General features: G+C 38.0%; 1 protein-coding gene and 1 pseudogene across 10 annotated transcripts in view; both read right to left on the reverse strand.

Annotated features, from left to right (window-relative positions):
* Positions 1-3,782: 3,782 nt before the first annotated feature.
* LOC103119411 (large ribosomal subunit protein mL45-like) lies at positions 3,783-5,463 on the reverse strand (annotated as a pseudogene).
* Positions 5,464-7,053: 1,590 nt separating this feature from the next.
* The window catches only part of SPTSSB (serine palmitoyltransferase small subunit B), a 41,927-nt gene continuing 25,417 nt past the window's right edge, over positions 7,054-23,563 (reverse strand). For 8 of the 10 annotated variants that reach the window (XM_060203292.1, XM_060203287.1, XM_060203291.1 and 5 more), the window contains one exon: positions 7,054-7,440. In XM_060203292.1, the coding sequence (XP_060059275.1) occupies positions 7,180-7,410 (231 nt within the window). In that variant the 5' untranslated portion in view covers positions 7,411-7,440 and the 3' untranslated portion in view covers positions 7,054-7,179. Of the gene's footprint in view, positions 7,441-19,637; positions 19,852-23,563 lie in introns of all 10 variants that reach the window. The other 2 variants (XM_060203289.1, XM_060203290.1) reach the window with 1 other exon arrangement.

Here is a 23,563-nt window from a genome sequence, read left to right on the forward strand (position 1 = left end):
GCTAGAGAACCTGGAAGAAATGAATGATTTCCTAGATACCTACCAACTTCCAAAACTAAGTAAAGAGGAAGTGGATAACATGAACAGGCCCATCACAGCTAATGAAATTGAAACAGTTATCAAAAATCTTCCCCAAAATAAAAGTCCTGGACCAGATGGCTTTACAAATGAATTCTACAAAACTTTCAAAGAAGAACTAATACCTCTACTTTTAAAAGTCTTCCAGAAGATTGAAGATACTGGAATACTCCCTGCCAGCTTCTATGAAGCCAACATCACCCTGATATCAAAAGCAGACAGGGACACAACCAAAAAAGAAAACTACAGACCAATATCTCTGATGAACATAGATGCGAAAATATTGAACAAAATTCTAGCCAACCGGATACAGCAGTATATCAAAAAGATTGTTCATCATGACCAAGTGGGGTTTATCCCACGCATGCAAGGTTGGTTTAATGTACGTAAATCAATCAATGTGATCCACCACATCAACAAAAGCAAGACCAAAAACCACATGGTCATATCAATAGATGCAGAGAAAGCCTTTGACAAAATACAACATCCCTTTATGATCAAAACACTACAAAAAATGGGAATAGATGGAAAATTCCTGAATAGATGGAAAATTCCTGAAGATAGTGGAGTCTATATATAGCAAACCTACAGCCAACATCATACTCAATGGTGAAAAACTGGAAGCATTTCCCCTCAGATCAGGTACTAGACAGGGCTGCCCACTATCAACATTACTATTCAACATAGTGTTGGAAGTTCTTGCCATAGCAATCAGGCAGGAGCAAGGAATTAAAGGCATACAGATTGGAAGAGAAGAAGTCAAACTCTCCTTATTTGCAGATGACATGATAGTATACATGGAAAAACCTAAGGAATCCAGCAAGAAGCTTTTGGAAATCATCAGGCAATACAGTAAGGTGTCAGGCTATAAAATTAACATTCAAAAGTCAGTGGCATTCCTCTATGCAAACACTAAGTTAGAAGAAGTTGAAATCCAGAAATCAGTTCCTTTTTCTATAGCAACAAAAACAATAAAATATCTAGGAGTAAAGCTAACCAAAGAAGTGAAAGACTTGTATACTGAAAATTATGAGTCACTACTCAAAGAAATTGAAAAAGACACAAAGAAGTGGAAAGATATTCCATGTTCATGGGTTGGAAGAATTAGCATCAACAAAATGAATATATTACCCAGAGCCATCTACAAATTTAATGCTATCCCCATCAAGATCCCAAGCACATTTTTTTGGAAAATAGAAAAAATGCTACAAATGTTTATCTGAAATCAGAAAAGACCTAGAATTGCCAAAACAATCTTGAGAAAAAAGAACAGAACTGGAGGCATCACACTCCCAGATCTCAAACTGTATTATAGGGCCATTGTCATCAAAACTGCTTGGTACTAGAACATGAACAGACACACTGACCAGTGGAATAGAATTGAGAGCCCAGAAATGAGGCCCCACACCTATGGACATCTAATCTTTGACAAAGGGGCTCAGACTATTACATGGGGAAAGCAGAGTCTCTTCAACAAATGGTGTTGGAAACAATGGGTTGAAACATGCAGAAGAATGAAACTGAATCACTGTATTTCACTAAATACAAAAGTAAATTCCAACTGGATCAAGGACTTGGATGTTAGACCAGAAACTATCAGATACTTAGAGGAAAATATTGGCAGAACTTTTTTCTGCATAAACTTTAAAGACTTTGTCAATGAAACGAATCCAATTACAAGGAAGACTAAGGCAAGTATAAACCTATGGGACTACATCAAATTAAAAAGCTTCTTCACAGCAAAAGAAACCACTACCCAAACCAAGAGACCCCTCACAGAATGGGAGAAGATCTTTACATGCCATACATCAGATAAGAGTTTCATAACCAACATATATAAAGAGCTTGCCAGACTCAACAACAAGACAACAAATAACCCCATCCAAAAATGGGGGGACGACTTGGACAGAATATTCACCACAGAAGAGATCCAAAAGGCTGAGAAACACATGAAATATCACTTCACTCCTGTGAGAATGTCATACATCAGAAAAGGTAACAGCAGCAAATGCTGGAGAGGGTGTGGGGTCAAAGGAACCCTCCTGCACTGCTGGTGGGAATGTCAATTGGTCCAACCTCTGTGGAGAACAGTCTGGAGAACTCTCAGAAGGCTAGAAATGGACCTACCCTATGACCCTGCAATTCTCCTCCTGGGGATATATCCTAAGGAACCCAACACATCCATCCAAAAAGATCTGTGTACACATATGTTCTTGGCAGCACAATTTGTAATAGCCAAAACCTGGAAGCAACCCAGGTGTCCAACAACAGATGAGTGGCTGAGCAAGTTGTGGTATATATACACAATGGAATACTACTCAGCTGTAAAGAATGGTGACTTCACCGTTTTCAGCTGATCTTGGATGGACCTTGAGAAAATCATGTTGAGTGAAATAAGTCAGAAACAGAAGGATGAATATGGGATGATCTCACTCTCAGGCCGAAGTTGAAAAACAAGATTAGAAAAGAAAACACAAGTCGAACCTGAAATGGAATTGGAGTATTACACCAAAGTAAAAGACTCTGGGGTGGGTGGGTGGGGAGAATACAGGTCCATGAAAGATGATGAATGACATAGTGGGGGTTGTATTGTTAAATGGGAATCTGGGGAATGTTATGCATGTACAAACTATTGTATTTACTGTTGAATGTAAAACATTAATTCCCTAATAAAGAAAAAAATTATTAAAAAGAAAAGAAGTAAGGCAAGAAAAGGGAAACACTGTGAAACTTGGACTGGATAGGGTATATTTTAGCAAAGATGAACTAGGAGAAGGTGTGTATGTGTGGGAGAGGACATCACCTACCCTGTATACAGTGGTCAAGAGGGATTTGGGTTGGTGGTTGGTGTGGTATGCATATAAATACTATAAGGACATAAGAAGTTATACCCTTATGTTAACAACTGTACTGTACATCATGATTTTCAAATAAAATTATTTGGAAAAATTAATATTATAAAATAACAAAATAAAAACAAAAGTATATGAGGAATGTTTCTAATCTAAGCTAGCCATGGTTAAGGTAAGAAACATCTTTGCCTAGTCTAGAAAACTGACACAGCAGGCAAAGAGGTAGAGAGATTTTCCTCTGTACACAGATAGGATTGTCAACAAACCTTATCTGATTATAATTTTTGGATCAGATATTTACTATTTTGAGGGATTGATTTATTTTATTTATAATCTTCAATGAAATACAAATGTTAAGTCAGTATATGAGAAAAGACCCTCTTAAATAATAGCATGTTTTATAAACACTAATTATTCCTCCCAAATCTCAACCTCCTGAAAAGTCACATCACTCATAATTAATATTATCTTCTGTTGCTGCAAAGTTTTTATTGTGCTGGGGTGGTGAGCACGTGTGATTACACCATTCCCAAGCCAACTTTTGGAGCAGACACCAGAGGACCACTCCTCCATATGTGGTACTTTCCCAATGCTATGGTGCTCCCACATCATACCAAGGGTCTTACACATGACAAAGCATTCACTCTTCTGGGTGAGTGTTCTCCCAGCTCTATTACTGCTATTTGAAGGTCAGCCTACTCTCATGAAACATGAGAAATAGAGCCCACCAGTCTGCCCATCTCTGACAGTGTTTTTTTTTTTTTTTCCAAACTCAATCCCTAGCCTTTGATTAGAAGGAAAATTCTGTCAGCCCCTGATATTCCCTGCTGCAGGAGTCATGAGTCATATGTTCTGATGCACACTGACTTTCACCTGAACTTGGAGAAAGTTCAAGAAATGTGTCCAGTGCTGTATACAGCAGCCTTCCACTAGGACCCACCTATCACCTTGTGGCAGTCAAAGATTAAACTGCTAAAAAGACCCAAGAGGACAGGAGAGAACCAAGGTAGTTTTTTGTTTTGTTTTCTACAGAAAGACGGGGATGATAACTTCACAGTTCTAGCCATCTCATCACCCATGCTTAACTTTAGGAGATATTTTTTGTCATCAGGCAAGCTGAGGCTTTTGGACCTCTCCTTATGGCTCTTCATAGCCTTTCTATGGTTTCAGCTGGGAGCCAGGAATCATTACCATCTTAAGAATGGGCTGTTTAGGGGGTGCCCATGAAGGGATAATTTTGCCATGCATTCTTCACCTCCCATAGGGGTTTGTCAGGTGCTTTTCAAATACTATGTACTCCAGCACAACCTTTGGCACATCTTCTTGCCCGTACATCAACTGACCAAACCGGTCATATATGGCCAGATTCTGTTGGGTATGCGTGCGCACAGTGATCTGACCAAACTTGTTGCCCTGGTTTAGCAGATGAGAACAGCGAATCTGAACCACCTGGGATTCTAAAGATTCCACAAAGCTCCAACGGACGGTCTTATATTTGATGTCCCAGACTATGTCCGGAAAACAGTTTTCAGTAACCAAGCTATGAAGTCTGTCATGGTCTCAGTTGTTTAGACAAAGATGAGCTTCAATGAAGATATGGCTTTTTCAGGAAAGTCTTTTATTTTAAAATTAGCATCATATTCTTTTATTTTCTGTATTGACAATTTTGATGCCAAATTCTTCTTTAAACACTCAGTTCTCTGTGCTAGTCCTTCCTTTGAAGGAGATGACAGTTGAGCATCACCCTGAGGAGGTACATAGGCATCAAAGATGTCAGCTGTACAGGCCAGATGTAAGGGATGCTCCAAATGTTCAGGAGGAATGACTAACCCTGTTTTTCGGGCATACTCTTAAAACTCCTTTTCTGATTTGTATTTGGGTTCATGAGTAGGAGGTGTGAAATGTTTTTTTGTTCTCACTGGTACTACAGCTGTAGATGGAGTCACCAACATTGGCTGCAGAAACCACCATCCCAAAGCCCTCTATTTACTATTCGTATTGTCAAGAGGAAATGCTTACCTTTAGAGAGGCATCTTTGGCAGTGGTTTGAAATAACCTTTACAGTTTCTATTCACATTTATTTTAACTCTTATTTTTAGAAGGAGGATTTTAAGAAGTTTACTGTAGTATCTTTGTGACTGAATTCTAAGAATACTTAGCAGAGTTTCCTAAGGGTGTTGAATCACTGTGAACTGGGAATGCATCCAAGTTTATACTTAACTGAGAATCCTCTGTTAAATATTTAAAAGGGAAAGTCATATTTTAAAATAGGAACATGAACCTGGACAGCATAAAAATGGGCAAATGCAACACTCAGGTAGGTAGAAAGGTAGAAATGGGGACCTGAGATTTTTTCCCCTGACCTGGGCTCTCTCCACATATGCTTATCCCTTGCATTTGATGGTGTTCCGCTTTCTAACATGTTGGTGACCTCATTTTGAACAATTTTTATTTTCTCACATTGTCTTCTCATGGTATTAGTGGCTAATATCTTGGGGCCTAGTGTAGTTCTGACCTGGACTTGCTCTGTCATGAGTAGCTCTCAAGCCTTAAATAAGAAATACACCTTTATCATGTTCTTGGTTCTATTACTCAGTACCCTTTTCAACTTATAAAACACTTCTTCAATGGAGAAGATACTAATAAGTGCTAGTTCTATTTTTCTCTGTCTCTTCTTCTGATAAAAAGAAAAATTAAACTAGCATTTAATACCTTCTCCACAGAAGAAGTATTTTATAAGTTAAAAGGTATTGACGTATCATGGCCCCAGGAGAAGTTCTACTGTTACAGTGTCCTGGGGTCATGATACCTCTTATGTGCTGCCAGGACACAAACATGGGTTGTGTACCTGTTAAGGCCCTACCTAGCCCAATAAGTGTATTATCCTATCATTTTAAGATAAGTTACCATATTCAGCTAGTCAGAAGTGATGATTTGGGAGAGAAATATAGATTTAAGTACCTAGACATTTATTGCAAAATGAGAGAAAAAAGCAAATATAGTAGTGATTGTTTTATTTATAAAATTTAATCAAATTTTATTTTGCAAAAATGAACAGATATATGTCTGGAGTTTGTTTATTTTCAAAACAGGTAATATTTTTAAACAAACATGCAAATAAATTTAGCATGCTAAACATTTTCTCTTTAGCTTTCCTTGAAAAATTTCTATCATAATGCTAGGGTACCATTATTATCCAAAAACAACTCACATTTTTTTACCCTTCAGAATTGCTAACATTAATATTTATTAAGATGAAGGAAAAACTGCAAAAATTTGTCTTTGGCATTCACATTTGATGCAGCATTATAATTAAAAACTTGTATTTGCTTTTAACATAAACACTTTGAAATAAATTTATTAAATCTTGGTATTGCTCTGCAAGAGCCACTATATCAGTACATTTAACTTGGCTGAATTCCTGCTGGCAGAATATTACTTCCAGTCGTCTATTTATTAGCTTTTATTCCTGTAAGCTAACGTGTGCTTCCACCATTAGCTCCACTGAGTGAAACAACACATAGAAGGCAATTTCTTTCCTCTTTCTCCCCCCAGCATTATGCCTGTAAGTTAATGCAGCATCACAAATTCACACTATCTGGATTTATTTCAGTTCAATTTTGCTTCTTACACTTAAAATTATTTTGCCTTGTAATACTTAGTGGAGTATCTAAAATCAACATTGTTGATTGTAAACTATTATACAGTCAGACTTTCAGAGATATTTGAAACAATTCATGAAGCATGTCTGAAAGGAGATGACTGCCTATAATCTACCTAGCCTTTTGACTTAAAATAAAAGAACTTTAAGGAGTAACAGATTAGATTAACATATATGACTATTAACATATTAAAATAGTAACATTTTATATGTTGTATGCACAGGTAGGATATTTATGACAGTAACCTATGAACAATTTTTAAAAATATAACCTTTAGTATAGAATAAGAATCAAGGGAGTACTTTAAATATGATTCTGGTGGATCTTTTAGAAACCCACTTTTCAGAAAAATTTGATATGAAAATTTCTGATTAAAAAATCTAAAGATATAAATTCTAATTGAGAGACTATGTTATGTGAGGTAACATCATTGTGTTGTCTGTGGTCTGTCTCTGCCCAAATTCCAGGCAAGATGTAAGTGCATAGAGAAGAGAGAGTTGTTCAGGTCAAGTCGTGAAAGGCTATGTAGTCATTAATTGTAAGCAACATACACATACTCAGCTTCAAGTCACAGAATGCAAACAAGATTAGCTTGAAATTGTACTGTGATAGCCACATATTTTGGAAAAAAATTCCCAAGCCAAACGAACATGAATTGGGATAAAAACATAGGCTGTGTACACCACCATAGCAAAAATGGTTAGTAAGATGGTATTGAACATGGACTGCTCCCAGGGCTCCAAGACAGCACAACAGCTAATGATTTGGTATTGATAGTAGAGCCAGGATAAATAGTTCTTCACATGCCTGAAATCCATGGTTGGTTCCTCCAAGTTGCAAAGTCTGTCCTGTTAAAGAAGATAATAAATTAAAAGAGAAATAAAGTAAGGATTCAAATGCAGAATTTCCTTCTATTTTTTATGATCTCAGCATGTTAAAACTTATCTAGAGGGCTGGGGGTAGATAGCATAATGGTTATGCAAAGAGACTCTCATGCCTGGGGCTCCGAAGTCCCAGGTTCAATCTCCTGCACCACAATAAGCCAGAGCTGTGTAGTGCTCTGGTGTTTATCTCTGTGTCTTTCTCTGCATCTCTCTCAAAAATAAAATAAATAAAATACTTAAAAAAAATTTTAAAACCTTAAAAACAAAAAAAGAAGCACCTGTCAGTGGTGGGTGATTTAAAAAAAAAAAACTTACCTTGAGATGAGCGAATGAATCCTACACAGAACTATACTTCCACTACTGGTAATAACTACTATTAGGGTTAATAGCAATTTTATTAAATTACCAAATAAGTAAATGAATTAATAATGAGTAGCTAATTAAAAACATAATTACATTCTCTGAAGGGAGGTTGGGCAACATACCCTACCACTAGAGGAAGATGGGTCCTGAAATTAGTACAACTTGGAATATTCTTGGCCTTGACCACAGTATGCGAGCTTAGACCTACATGGGATGCAAAGGTTACATAGGCTCCTGTGCTGAATATGGGACCAGATCAAATCAATGGAGTTTAGAGTTAATAATATTTATACACTTTTCCGAAAAGGTAACAGCAGCAAATGCTGGAGAGGGTGTGGGGTCAAAGGAACCCTCCTGCACTGCTGGTGGGAATGTCAATTGGTCCAACCTCTGTGGAGAACAGTCTGGAGAACTCTCAGAAGGCTACCCTATGACCCTGCAATTCATCTCCTGGGGATATATCCTAAGGAACCCAACACATCCATCCAAAAAGATCTGTGTACACATATGTTCTTGGCAGCACAATTTGTAATAGCCAAAACCTGGAAGCAACCCAGGTGTCCAACAACAGATGAGTGGCTGAGCAAGTTGTGGTATATATACACAATGGAATACTACTCAGCTGTAAAGAATGGTGACTTCACCGTTTTCAGCTGATCTTGGATGGACCTTGAGAAAATCATGTTGAGTGAAATAAGTCAGAAACAGAAGGATGAATATGGGATGATCTCACTCTCAGGCCGAAGTTGAAAAACAAGATTAGAAAAGAAAACACAAGTCGAACCTGAAATGGAATTGGAGTATTACACCAAAGTAAAAGACTCTGGGGTGGGTGGGTGGGGAGAATACAGGTCCATGAAAGATGATGAATGACATAGTGGGGGTTGTATTGTTAAATGGGAATCTGGGGAATGTTATGCATGTACAAACTATTGTATTTACTGTTGAATATAAAGCATTAATTCCCCAATAAAGAAATAAATTATTTAAAAAAAATATTTATACACTTTTCCCATATTTTAGAGCTACTCACTTCCCTGATCCAGCTTTCTAGTCCTTCTTCCAACGATGACACCATTTCCCCAGACAATACCTTTGGTCCACCTGCATGTTAGCTGTCAGGCGAAGGCAAAAAGTAGTAAAGCCAAGGGCCCCTTGTAATATACCTAAAATAGACCTACTAGCTTTTTCCAAAATGGAGACCCCCCAAGTCTTCATCTGCAATATTCTTGCCTTTAGGTTCATGATTAGTCAACACTTTGTTCTGCTTTATATCTTAACTCTTTTTCAGCCACCGTGTTCCAGATACTACCATGATGCCAACCTGACTTCCCTGGGCAGATGACCCCACCAATGCGTCCTGGAGCCCCACCTCCCCAGAGCCCTGCCCCACTAGGGAAAGAGACAGACAGACTGGGAGTATGGATCTACCTGCCAATGCCCATGTTCAACAGGGAAGCAATTACAGAAGCCAGACCTTCCACCTTCTGCACCCCATAATGATTCTGGGTCCATAGTCCCAGAGGGATAAAGAATAGGGAAGCTATCAAGGGAGGGGATTGGGTAAGTTCTGGTGGTGGGAACTGTGTGGAATTGGACCCCTCTTATCCTATGGTTTTGTCAATATCTCCATTTTATAATATATATACATATATATAATTATATTCATTGTTTCAACTTAAGTGGGATTCAATTAGTCATTGGTAACTTTCAGTTGCTTAAATCTGATAATGAGTTACATTTTTTTTTCTCCACCAGGATTATCTCTGGGGCTCAGTGCATGCATAACTCCACCATTTCTGGTGACAATTTTTTCTGTTCTTTCCTTTACAGAGTGAGAGAGGAGGAGAAAAGGAGAGACATGATAGCACCACTCATGAAGCTTCCCTTCTTGAGGCATTCTGATGAACTGGCTTGGGGTTTGAACCTGAGTCCCAGCAGGTGGTAACATGTATATTCTAGTGAGTGAGCCAACTTTAGATCCCCTAAATATTTCTAAAAAAAATGTCTACAGAAACTTAAAATGAGTGTCTTTGATTTAGCAGGTCACATTTATCTGTAATAATGTTCAGTACAGTCCAAATAAGCATACTTCACAAATGAAAGTAATTATACTTTCTAATTAACAGTAAAGTCATCTCCCCCTCTTTCCAATAAATATCAGGGGAGGGGTGGGATACAGAATTCTAGTGGTGGGAATTGTGTGTTGTAACCCTCATATCCTATGGTTTTGTCAGTGTTTCCTTTTTATAAATAAAAATTAAAAAATAAATAACTTATGCTAACTGGCTTAGTGTAAGTGACAAATAAATGACAACAGAAGTGATAACTTCACTGAGGAGTGTTACCTAAACAGTCAAGATCTTTATACAACGCATGTTTCTTTTAGGGCATTTTGTAATTGATAGATATTATTTGCACATATTATTTGATAGCTTCCTGGCTCCCCAACTGCATGTTGCTTTCTAAGAAGAGAGTCTGTGCCTTTCTCTCCCATCCTCCTCCTACCTCCACTTCCCACAATAAACTTGATACCTAATCAGTGGTTCTACTGAACAATTGCCAGTTGCTCCCCCAAACTCTGTCAAGTTAATGATGTAAGAAAAAATTATATCATATGAGTGATATGAAAAAAGGCTTCTTTGTTAATATAGGAGAGAAAGAGTGAAAGCAAGAATGAGAGTATTCTCCTGGTATATGTGATGCTGGGAGTAAAGATGGATGTTAGTCTGTTCCTTGACTTCTCCACTTAATTGGCCATGCGAATTCAGCCTAGTGACTTTAGACATTATTTAGCACATGCATTTTTAGGTAGATAAAGTAGATTTCTAGAATGTTAGTGACTCCCTAAACTAAATCTATGACTTAAAAGTAAAGGACCAAGTAACTGGGGCTAACATTAAATTGCTGCTAAATTGAGGTCATGGAGATAGAAGAAAACCTAGAAAACAGACAAATAGGGATTTTGCAACAAAGGATAAAAGGTCAGCATAGAAAGGTAGGAAACTGCCACTAAGGGGGCCAGGCAGTGGCACACCTGGATAAGTGCTCACATTACAGTGTGAAAGGATCCAGGTTCAAGCCCCTGGTCCCCATCTGCAAGAGGCAAGCATCACAAGTGGTGAAGCAGGGCTGCAGGTGTCTCTCCATCCCTCTTACTATCTCCCCCTCCCATCTCTATTTCTCTCTGTCTCTATTCAATAGTAAATAAAGATATTTTAAAAAGAAACTATCACTAAGGAAAAGACTTCCTTCTGGGTATGGAGAGTCCTAATCAGGAGGGATTTCAAAGGCATGAAATTATTTCCTAGAGAGTTGGGGAGTTTGGTGCCTGTTTCTTTTCTGAAGGCAGAGATAAGCCCCTGGAGTCCTGGCACTGAAAGTTCATAGAAAGCAACCTTTGGAAATCTAAGAACACTCATGGACCTGTCATATGCCCCATTACCTCATCTCCTAGGCATTCGAACAAAGGACAAAATAAAATATGTATCTAAAGAGATCTTTGTGCATGGCAGCACTACTTGTAATAGCTAGCGTTTGAAAACAAGAGTTCAACAACAGATAGGTAGGTGCTTAAGAAAATTGTGGCATATAAAGTAAGAGATGATAAAATCTACCTTTTTCCCCTCCCCTGACCTAGCTTTCTAGTCCTATTTCCAACTCTGGCACCATCTCCTTAGGTAATACCTTTGGTCCATCTGCATGTTAGCTGTCAGACTCAGGCAAAAATTAGTAGAGTCATGGGTCCCTTGGAATATACCTAAAATAGACCTACTAACTTTTTCTAAAATGGAAACCACAAATCTCATCTGTTATATTCTTGCCTCTAGGTTCCAGATTATTAAACAATTTGTTCTATATATCTTTTTTTTCTTCAACATATTCTTTATATCTTAATGTTTCTTCAGCCACCAATTGCAGATGTCAACCTGACTCCCCTTGGCAGACGACCTCACCAGTGTGCCCTGGATCCTATCTCTCGGAAGCCCTGCCCAAATAGGGAAGGAAAGAAACGGGCTGGGAGTGTGGATAGACCTGTCAGTGCCTAAGACCAGTAGAGAAGCAATTACAGAAGCCAGACCTTCCACCTTTTGTATCCCATAACAATCCTGGGTCCATACTCCCAGAAAGTATAAAGGATACAAAAGCTTCCCATAGAGGGGATGAGATATGGAACTCTGGTGGTGGGAACTTTGTGGAATTTTATCCCTCTTATCCCATGGTTTTGTCAATATTTTCTATATTTTATTTTAGAAATAAATTAATTAAATAAAAAAGGAAAAATCTCTTTTGCTATATAACATGAGTAGAACTGGAAGAAACCACTCTCAACAAAGTAAGTCAGGAGGAGGACAAACACTGGATGATCTCACTCATAAATGGGAACTAAGAAGCAAAGCAAGGAAGAACACATGATGAAACTTCAATGGACTATAGTCTATTGCAACAGATATAGGGACTCAGAGGGGGTTAAGTAGAGAAATAGAGAGACACTGGAGATCTAAGTCCCTATGGAGGAATAAAATGATGGTTTGGTGAATGATGAAATGTCTTGACATCCATCTTGGGGGAATGTGGAAATGTACCCTCCTGGCAACAATTCTGTAATGATTCAGTATATTTTGGGTATATTGGTTAAATTAAATAGAGTTAAAAATACTATAGACATAGAATTACATGTCCAGGGATGAAGTGCAGTAACAGAAGTGTGAAAAAGTATCTGAGACACACGTGAAAGAGATACATATACCACTCTTGTAGCATATGCCTGAGAAGTAGGAAGTCTTGGGGAGGATCCCCAGAAGGCACATCTTAGCTGCTTCATATGACTTTGTTAACTCCATAAACAACATTTTAGGACTCTTATCTCAACCTAGTAAATGTTGTAGGTGAGCCACCATACTTTGCAAATAGAACCAATTGAGTGTCTCAAGTCCTGGAATCTCCTTGCACCACTATCCTGTGCTTGACAGCCAGACAGGTCATTGTCCAGTGCTAGCAGCCACCATAGGTCACCACCATACTCCTTAAAGATTTCTCAATGGAGGGGCCAGGGGGTAGTGTACCCAGTGAGGTATGCATGTAAACAACATATGCAAGGACCCAGGTTCGAACCCCTTCTTCCCATTTACGGGGGAAGCTTCATTAGTGATTAAGCAGTGCTGCAGGTGTCTCTCTTTGTTTCTCCATCTCTAGCTCCCCCACTCAATTTCTATCTGTCCTATCTAATAAAAAAGGAAATAAGGAAAGAGAAAGAGAGAGAGTGAGAAAGGGAGAGGGAGAGGGAGAGAGAGAGAGAGGAGAAAGAAGGAAGGAAGGAAGGAAGGAAGGAAGGAAGGAAGGAAGGAAGGAAAGGAAGGACTGTTTATGTTTATCTGGGATGGGCTTGTGGCTACACTGACCCATCATACCGAAACAGTACATCTCAGCTGGGATGAGGCTAAGTACAATGCATCCAGCACCATACTTGACTGGTACGTACCCACTTACTGTGCAATAGCCATGTTAATACCCACCCCCATCATGTTATATTAATTTAGAAGGGGAGTGAATCTAATCTGCAGAAGAGATGCATCTAGAGTGCTCAACTCAAATAGCCATTAGGGGCCATTCTTCCTATTCACAGTGGACAATGCATGTGCATGTGCACAAGCCTATCCTTATAAGACCAGGAGAGGTGGTAGACTAACAAATACACAGAAACAAACACAGAGAACCAGGAAAAATGGGGAGACAGAGGATCATGTCTCAAAGGAAAGAGCAAGTCAAGACCTCTGAGAAAGGTCTGTAATGAAACAGACACAGGAAAGCTGCATAGAGAAAAGTTCAAAGTAATGGTAGCAAAGATGCTCACTGAACTTGAGATAAAAGTAGATTTTTACTAGAAAAATTTAAGAGGTCCAAATAGATGTTACAGAGCTAAAGAAGAAAACAAGAAAAGAATTGGGCTGGGGAGATAGCTCAACCTGTTATATATTAGAACTTGCATGGTAGAGGACCTCAGATGGTCACCTCTTTTCTATGAAACACTTTCATGTTTTATTTTGTGTCCTTGGGAAAGTTCCAGAATCTATCCCTGTCACAACAAGAACAATCAGTGATTAGCTCTAAGTCTGTCATAGAGATTTGGTGAGTAGTAGAGTAGTATAGGAATGGGCTATACACTTTCTGGAAGTAACATTTATAATAGTGTTTATCATTGTCAAGATTTTACTAATTATAGAGTCAAAGAGTCTTTGTGCAATTGATATCTCACAAAAGGAACATGTTGTATATTTTATAGGGAAACAAATCTTAGCCCTTATTTATTCCTGCTAGTTGAATTATCATATATATTAAAAAATATCTTGCATACCATTACAACTGTTAAAGGGACTGTGAAATGTGAAGAAATCAGCCTATAACCATTACCTTTCTTGGATATGTGTGTCACCCACCTTATTTGCTTTAGTGTGTGGATAACATCGAGTCTATTACTATGTTATAAGTCTTTGGCTTTAAAGGGGTGAGCCTTTGGGGCTGACTCTCTCTTCCTGGGACTACCATGTGACCATTAAGTTTGTGAGTCCCCTTCTCTCTCTCTTTATCCCCTTCTATTTCTCTATCACTCTCTCTCTTTCATGCCCTAACATGTTTTGTTTTTAATAGTTTAATTGACCTGGATAAAAAAGAGAGAATTCCTAAGGGATTTCTTCTAACTTCCCCATAAATATGCATAATGTATAAAATCTCTGTATTAAGACCCAGACCTCAGAACAGACTCCTGCATTTGAGTCACTCCTAGGAGACCTGAGACCAAATTTTCTGTGTATATTTTTTAAATGATTATTTTATTTCAAGTTTTTTATATGTGAGGGAGAGAAGCTAGAGAAACATTGTATTATATGTTATCCAGTTTAACTAGAAGCCTCAGGCATGTGAGTTTTGTGTTCTACCTGTTGTTATTTCCCTGGCTACTTCAGTTTGATTATTTTTTAAATAAACTCACCTAAGATCTAAATTTGTACTGTTTTTAGGCCACATTACAAAAACTACTTGACATTGTAATATGTAATTAAATTTTCAAACATGTCTTGGACAGGGCTAGCCCATACCACTGCACTACATAATTCTACATGATGATTCTTGCCTTGGGAGTTAATCACAAGCTGCTATTTTATTGGATTCACAAAGACACAAAACGTATAAGACTAATTGCAGCACCTCATTTTGTGCTTATGCAATATTCAAGCACAGTTGACTATTGCTGGGATTCTCAGTTTCTAGATATCTTCCTCTAATTTTTCTGTGGGTATCTTTATTGTTTTCTGTGACTCACAGAAAGTTCCATTTTTGCTGACATTGTCTTGGGAATTTCCTTCTCATCTTAAACACTCTCCAGCCATTCTCAGGCAATTAATTATTAGAAACCAAACCAGAAGTGACTAAATTGAAGTTCAAGTTTTAAAAGGGATTTAGTAAAGCTAACTTAAAAATTTGTAATGAATCAAAGCCAGCAAAGAAAATCAGGTAGTCGAAGGCAATTAAAGAATTTTCTTACACATTCATAAACTAGCTGGACAATCCTGTGGATTCCTCAAAAAGTAAGAAATAATTATATATTAAAGCATGCTTCTGGTTTTCAAACAAAAAGCTTACTCTATGTTTCTCTGTTTTATAATCTTTCATTTAGAAGTGGAAATAATGTGTTTATAGAAAAAAAGTCTCATCAATAATCCAGCCAAATTGTTGATACCCTATTGGTTTCAGTTATACACAACAGCACAGTTTTATGATTGTGTGAACTAAACTTAGTGTCTCCAGTTTTAAGCTACATTAGCAAAACCAGAACAATATAAACCATGTATTTTCAGTCCAATTGTTATCTAGTATGCAATATGATGTGTTGAATAACTAGTTTTAAGTAGTTTTTGCTGCTTGGCATTGTCTGAATGACTCCAGAAGGATTTGTGAATGAAGAACTTCAGGCTAGGAATAGAAATTTAGCAATCTGACTTAATAGAAAAGCTCACAATTATGTAGAAAATGCTAAGTTCAGATCAGACTGATTCCAGTGTTACATGGCAAACGTAAACAGATATATGCTCTGAATCTAAAGAAAAATAGCAAGTATACTTGTGTTGAGAAGATGTTATGAATGAGAAATTATAATGGTGAATAGTGTGTTTTCTCTAGATCCTGGCTGGTGTCCCTCCATTTACTCACATAAAAATAAGGCAGTGCTCTTTGTTTATTTATATCAAAATTGGGATCTCTTAAAAAGAATCTTTAGATGATCTCATTCTTAGGTGGTACTTAAGAAACAATGACAGACCTAGAACCCCAAATTCCCAGAGCCCTACCTCACTAGGAAGAACAGAAAGGGAAATTCAAAGCAGAATATGACTGAGTTTGGAGTATGGCATCAAAGTAAAAATCTCTGGGGGAGGAGGAGGCTAGATGTTCAGCTTCACTGTGAAGGGTGGAGAGGGAGAGGGGCACAGATATTTGGTGGTGGGAATGGTGTTAATATACACTCCTATTAACTCATAGTCTCACAAATCACTATTTAATTAATCTGAGAGGGGAAAATGGATTGAATGTCTCAAACTTTTTGATGCATAGACCATAGCTCTGAGTATATATTCATTCAATCTAAGCACTCAAGGCTTCAAATTGATAATCAGATTGAATTTTAACAGTGGGCTGAAATTGCTAATACATTTCTAATAATGACTTGTTCTTGAAATATTAAATCAGGTGATTTAATAAGCTTAGATGAAGGAGAACAGAAGCAACTGGTGGCATCACTTTATAGGATACAACTATATGTAAAGAGCATAAAGGACAGATTATGGTGAGGTCTTGTATGATAGGGCAAATTCTAACAATGGGATTTTCAAAGTTAACCCAATTGCCAAATAATTTGGTTATAGTAACAACTATCTATTGCCTTCTTAAACCCTAAGACAATAGAACCTTCCTCATTCTCTAAAAAACCCATATTTCACCCAGTTGTGGAACCTCTAGGGTGGGGCCCACTTTGCTGCGTGTTTTTCTCAATTCATACCAATTCTCTCAATTGATACTGCATCTGCTGACCCCAACCTAATCAATGCAACCAGTACCATCTCAACATGTTTTATTTCAGACTGTGTCCACAGATGTCAAGCATGGAATGTCAACCCTCCAGCTTCGTTACTCTGGTGATACCTTTGCTAGCTTATAGGACTGCCTAATTTCATTTCAGGTGGTGCACTTCCTAACAAAACCTCAAAACCTAGATATAGACCAGGGCCCATGAGATAGGACATATGTACACATGTATCCGCAAGATAAAGGAAAATATATACCTTAAAGCAAAAGTGCAAAATAGTTTTCAGTAAGTCAATAAATGCAGCAAGTAGAAAGACCTAAAAAAGACACTATAAAGTAACTAATGAAATAGTTTCCACTTAGACCTAGACACCCTCCTCACATACTTCCTGTTTCACTTCCCTCAATCACTCCAAAGCTAACCGTGCCAGACAAAGTAAGGACTACAAAATCTGTATAATTGCAAGAGGCTGGCATGCTTTAATGATGACTCTTTAGTCACTATCAGGCCATCCCATCACCTGGGGCCCTAGTCAGGGAGCCTCAGGATTCCCACACATGATGGACCTAGACCTCTAACATCCCTCTGGCCACTGTCAGTGGTCTTATCCACCAGGAACAACATAATGGACCCTTTTGTGGGCCCCTATAGTACCTTGTCCTTAATGTGGATCAACAGTGGTAGGGACTGTTCTATTCTCCAAAGGGAGGTTGAGCAACATACTCTACCACTCGAGGAAGATGGGTTCTGTACTAGCAGCCTGGAATGTTCCTAGCCATGACCACAGAATGTGAACTCAGACCTATAGGAATGCAGAGGTTACATAGGCTCCTGTGCTGAATATGGGCCTCAGATCAAACTGGTGGAGTTTACAGTTAACAATATTTATATACTTCCCCTATATTTGGGAGTTACTGTATTCCCTGATCCAGTTTTTTTAGTCATTTTTCCAACTATGACACCATCTCCCTGCATATTAGGTGTCAGGCTCAGGCAAAAACTAGTAAAGTCATGGGCCCCCAGAATATACCTAAAATTGACCTACTAGCTTTTTCCAAAATGGAGAAAATCTTCATCTGTAATAATCTTGCCTTTAGGTTCATGATTAGTCAACACTTTGTTGCAGAACTTTGGTGGTGTGACTTGTATAGAATTGTACCCTTCTTACCCCATAATGTTGCCAATAATTAGTACAACACTACTAACAATAAATAAATATAGTAAATAAATCAACTAAATTAATAAATTAATAAAATTAATAAAAAGAAGCAAGGACAGAAATTGAAAACACAAAGAGAAACTTGGACTGACTTTGGAGTATTGCACCAAAACAAAGGACTCTGGAGGAGAAAGAAAGGAGGAGGGAGAGAGGGTGTTGGGAACCTGGGGCAAAACGGTGGAAAAAGATCTAAAAGAGAGGTAAAAGTGTTTTACAGAAACTTATTATGGGGAGATAGGAAATTTTATCCATACATCAACTACTGTAGTTTAATTCATTATATAACATTTTAATGAGTATTAGTAAATGACATAAAATAAATAAAATGATATTTAAAATGTCTCTTTATTCTAGGGGACCTATGACCCTACTAGTTTTTGCCTGAGCCTGACATCTAATATACAGGTGAACCCAGCATTATTGTCTGGGGACTAGAAAGCTGGATCAGGGAAGAGACTGGCTCCCAAATGTGGGGAAAGTATTACATAGTGATAGCTGTAAACCCCGTAGATTTGGTCTGGGGCCCATAGTTAGCAAGGAACCTGTGTAACCTCTGTATCTCTGTAGGTCTGATCTGGAGTTCTGGTGATGGGAGTTATGTAGAATTGTACCCGTTTTATCCTATGATCTTGTCAATACTTCCATTTTATGAAAATAAATAAATAAATATTTTAAAGTCTCTTTATCAGGGCCGGGTGGTGGCACACCTGGTTGAGCACGCATGTTGCAATGTGCAAGGACCCAGGTTCGAGCCCCCAGTCCCCACCTGCAGGGGGAAAGCTTCACAAGTGGTGAAGCAGTGCTGCAGGTGTCTCTCTGTCTCTTACCTTCTCTATCCCTCCCTTCCCTCTCAATTTATGACTGTCTTTATCCAATAAATAAATAAATATATTAACAAATTTATAAAGGTCTCTTTATCAATATATATTTTAAAGAAACTTTGTTATCCTATCAGGACAGAAAACTTCTAGGTAACTTTTTCCTTCTGAACATGCTGTTCTCATAGATTGACAATTTTTTATGGAGATTGGGTGGTGGAAATTGTGTGGAGTTGTACCCCTCCTACCCTATGGTTTTGTTAATTTATCCTTTCTTAAATAAAAAATAAATTAAAAAAAGAAGTAAAAGGTGAATAGAGCTGCACTAATATCAATTATTTTAATCATTAAGAATAAAAATTTCAAGGTCATTAACTATACATACATGTTAAGGCTGCTTATTCATAATATCCAAAAGGCGGTGACACTCAAATGTCCACTGAAAGATGAATGAATAAACAAAAAATAATGTGCAAATTCAATAGAATATTATTCATCCTTAAATTATGACACAGGCTACACTAAAGTTGAATTTTAAGGACATGTGATGTATCTAGAGTAGCTAAACTCATAAAGCAGTAAGTAATGAGAGGTTATAGGAAGTGTGTGTGGGAGGGTATGGGGAGCAGGTATGGATTTTTAACTTTACAAGATGAAAACATGCTGAGGCCTGGCACTGGCTTACCAGGTAGAGTGTACACATTGTCATGCATAAGGACCTACAGGAGGAAAACTGCCCAAATGGTGGAGGTGGAGCAGTACTGCAGATATCTCTCTTCCTCTCTTCTCAACTCTTCTTGCATATTTCTCTTTGTCTTTATTAGAAAAGATAGCAAAAAAAAAAAAAGATGCTGCCAAGATCGATGCACTTGTGCAGGCTCTGAGGCCTAGTGATAACTCTGGTGGCAAATAAGATGAAAACATGTTTCAGACAGTACAATATTGTAAGTATACTACATGCTATTATACTGTACATTTTAAATCTTAAATTTTTATTGTGTGTATCGTCTTAGGGCCTTATTTCTTCTTTCCTGGCTGCTTTTCTCTTTTCAGTTCTTTTCTTTTTATCCCACTTCTCTCTCTTTTTTTCATTCTTTCTTAGTCTCTTTCTTCTTTTATTTTTCTCTTTTTTACCAGATCACTGCTCAGCTCTGGCCTATGGTGGTGCTAGGAACTGAACTTGAGACCTTTGGTGCCTTGGGCATTAAAGTTTCTTTCTTCCTTCCTTCCTTTCCCTCCCTCCCTTCCTTTCTTCCTTCCTTCCTTTCTCTCTCTCTCTCTCTCTCTCTCTTTCTTTTTCCCCCCATAACCATTATGCTATCTTCCCAGCTCATTTCTGGCTAGTATTTCAGAAAAAAGAGGCAGATGGGAATAGAGAGGTTGAAAGAGGGAAAGGCTCCACAGCACTGGAAGAGAACCTATTATTTACACTGGGGCTCAAGCCTGGGTCATACACATAATTTTGTGCCACCGTTTGACTTTATCACTAAACTTTCAAAGTTTAAAAGTGTGATTTTGTGATAATAGCATTATAACCTTTTGCTTTTCCTTCCTCCTAACTGTGATTTTTCATCTCAGCTAATACTGCTTTTAGGAGAATGGGTGGAGAGCAATAGACTTTAAGCATCATGGAGAGAGGTAGAACATTGGAGAGGCTTCTTTCTCTGCCAATTGGGTTAGTTAAAAATCCCAGATTAGCTAGCTTTTAGGGTGGGAAACAAAAGCAGGGTGAGAAGGTAAGAAGGGAAAGGCAGGAATTTACAGAACCATGTCAAAACATGTTGTTTATTTTGGACAATTAATTTAATTATAATTTGGAATGACAACCCTTCAGCTTCATCACTCGGGTGAGACCTTTCCTTTCATAGTATTCTCTAATTCCATTTCAGGTGGTCCACTCCCCAATAAAGTCCCCAAACCTAGATATAGATCAGGTCCCCTGAGATAGAGCATATGTTCACACGTGTCCATAAACCAGGGAAAAATATAAACCTGAAAGCAGAAGTACACAAAAGTCTGCAGAGAGTCCCCCCTCCAACACTTCATCTGCACTATTCCAGCCTTTAGGTCCATGATTGCTCAACAATTTGTTTGGCTTTGTATGTTATCTCCCTTTTCAGCCACCAGGTTCCAGATGCCAGCATGATGCCGACCAGACTTCCCTGGACTGACAGCCCCACCAATGTGTCCTGGAGCCCTGATTCCCCAGAGACCCACCCTACTAGGGAAAGAGAGGTAGACTGGGAGTATGGATCGACCAGTCAACATCCATGTTCAGCGGGGAAGCAATTACAGAAGCCAGACCTTCCATCTTCTGCAACCCACAACGACCGTGGGTCCATACTCCCAGACGGATAGAGAATGGGAAAGCTATCATGGGAGGGGATGGGATATGGAGACTGGGTGGTGGGAATTGTGTGGAGTTGTACCCCTCCTATCCTACGGTTTTGTTAATGTCTCCTTTCTTTAAAAAAAAAAGCAGGGCGAGAAGGTAAGAAGGGAAAGGCAGGAATTTATAGAACTATGTCAAAACATGTTTCTTTTGGGCAATTAATTTAATTATAATTTGTAATCTTGTATTTAGGAATGAGTTATTGAGATGATATACTGAGAGAAAAAAAGTCTCATTGGTAATTTAGTCAAGTGGACTTCCCATTTTTTTCTGGGAAGAAGAGTGTGGACATATTACTGCTGATTTTTGTTGACTTTCATTAGCTTCTGGGTGCACAGTTAACTGCTTGTTTAGGAAACAGTGAAGAGTTGTTTTCTAAATTTCTTTTTTTATATGGATAGAATTTTTTATAAGACCTTTATTAATTCTCAATTAATTGTACTGAATGGTAGTGGTAACTGAGCATTTAAGAGAAACATTTTCAGGATCAAGCACTAACTTCATGCTTGAACACAATACTTGCATACCTGAGGCCACGAATTCAATCCTCAGCATTACCATATGCCAGAGTTGAGCAGTACTCAGATTTCTCTTTCTCTCTCATAAACACATGCCTTTTTCTGAACTATAGAAAACAAAAATATTAAAATAATAATATTGTTAACCAATAGATTTTGTAACCAACTTAACTACAGACCTAAACTGGATGAAAAGGATGTGAAAACACTAGTTTGAAGGGATATGTGTGCCCCTATGTTCGTGACTCCATTATTCCCAATAGCCAAGGTCTGGAAGCAATTTAAATACCTATCAATAGATGACTAGATAAAGAAATTATGGTATGTATTTTGAGCAGGACACCACCCTGCAATTATAATGCGTCCTTCAGGACTAAGTGGATGGAATAGAAGGTGATCACTAAGTTAAATAAATAAAGAAGTGAAAGACAACTTCAAGATGGTTTCACTCATATTTGGTAGATAAAGCAAACAAATTACTTCACTCATGGGCAGAACCTAAGAAACAAGTACAGGATTGGGGGTAGACAACATGCATAAAGTTTATGTAAAGAGACTTTCATGCCTGAGTTTCCAAAGTCACACGGTCAATCCCCCACAACACCATTTACCAGAGCTTAGCAGTACTCTGGTAAAAGAAAAAAAAAGGAAAAACAAATCAATGGGGTTTATAGTTACTATATTTATATAATTTCCTCACATTTGGGAGCTACTCTCTTCCCTGATCCAGCTTTCTAGCCATTTTTCCAACTATGACACCAGACAATAACCTGGATCCACCTGCATTAGCTGTCAGGCTGAGGCAAAAACTAGTAAAGTCATGGGCCCCCAGAATGTACCTAAAATAGACCTACTAGCTTTTTCCAAAATGGAGACCCCTAAATCTTCATCTGCAATATTCTTGCCTTTAGGTTCATGATTAGTCAACACTTTTGTTCTGCTTTTTTTTTTTTGTCTTAACTCATTTTCAGCCACCAGGTTCCAGATGCTTCAATGATGCCAACCTGACTTCCCTGGGGAGATGACTCCACCAATTTGGAATACTTTAATCTGCAGACTGATAGGTTTTGTTTCTCTTCTCCTTCTCCTCCTTCTCCTCCTCCTCTTCTTTTCCTTGTTTGTTCATTTTCCCTTTTCTCCATTTTGACTAAAATTGGTTGTTGTTATTACATTGGCTGGTGATTGTTTGTGATCTCTATTGTGGGAGGAGCTTTTTGCCCTCTTTTTTCCCTCTTTTTCTTTTCTCCTCTCTAACTTGAAAATATTTGCTTTTACTTCTGTTTTTGCTGTATTCATTTGTACTTGATTGTGATTTATTTTGTGGAAGAAGTTTGATTTGGTGTGGTATTTTTTTTCTTTCTCTCTTTCTATTTTTTCCTTTTCTTTTCTCTTCTTTCCCACTATAACATAGTTGATTTTTCTAATTGTCTGTTCTTGATTTGTCTTTTTTGTTTTGTTGTGTTGTGTTTTTTGAGGGGAGATTTTTCTTGGCTAACTGGTTTTGATTGAACTGCATTAATCCTTGCTTTTGTTGCTATTGTTGTATTTGCTGAGCTTTGTGATTTCATTTGTGGGATGACTTTGGATTGGTGTGCCTTTTCCTCAAACAACACAACTGAGTGACAATAGCCAGAACAGAAAACTACAAAAGTCACCAAAAAAAAATGTCAAATCTAAAACAGTTAAATCAATTACAGCAAT

This window comes from Erinaceus europaeus, chromosome 12, assembly GCF_950295315.1.
Source record: "Erinaceus europaeus chromosome 12, mEriEur2.1, whole genome shotgun sequence".
Taxonomy (NCBI): domain Eukaryota; kingdom Metazoa; phylum Chordata; class Mammalia; order Eulipotyphla; family Erinaceidae; genus Erinaceus; species Erinaceus europaeus.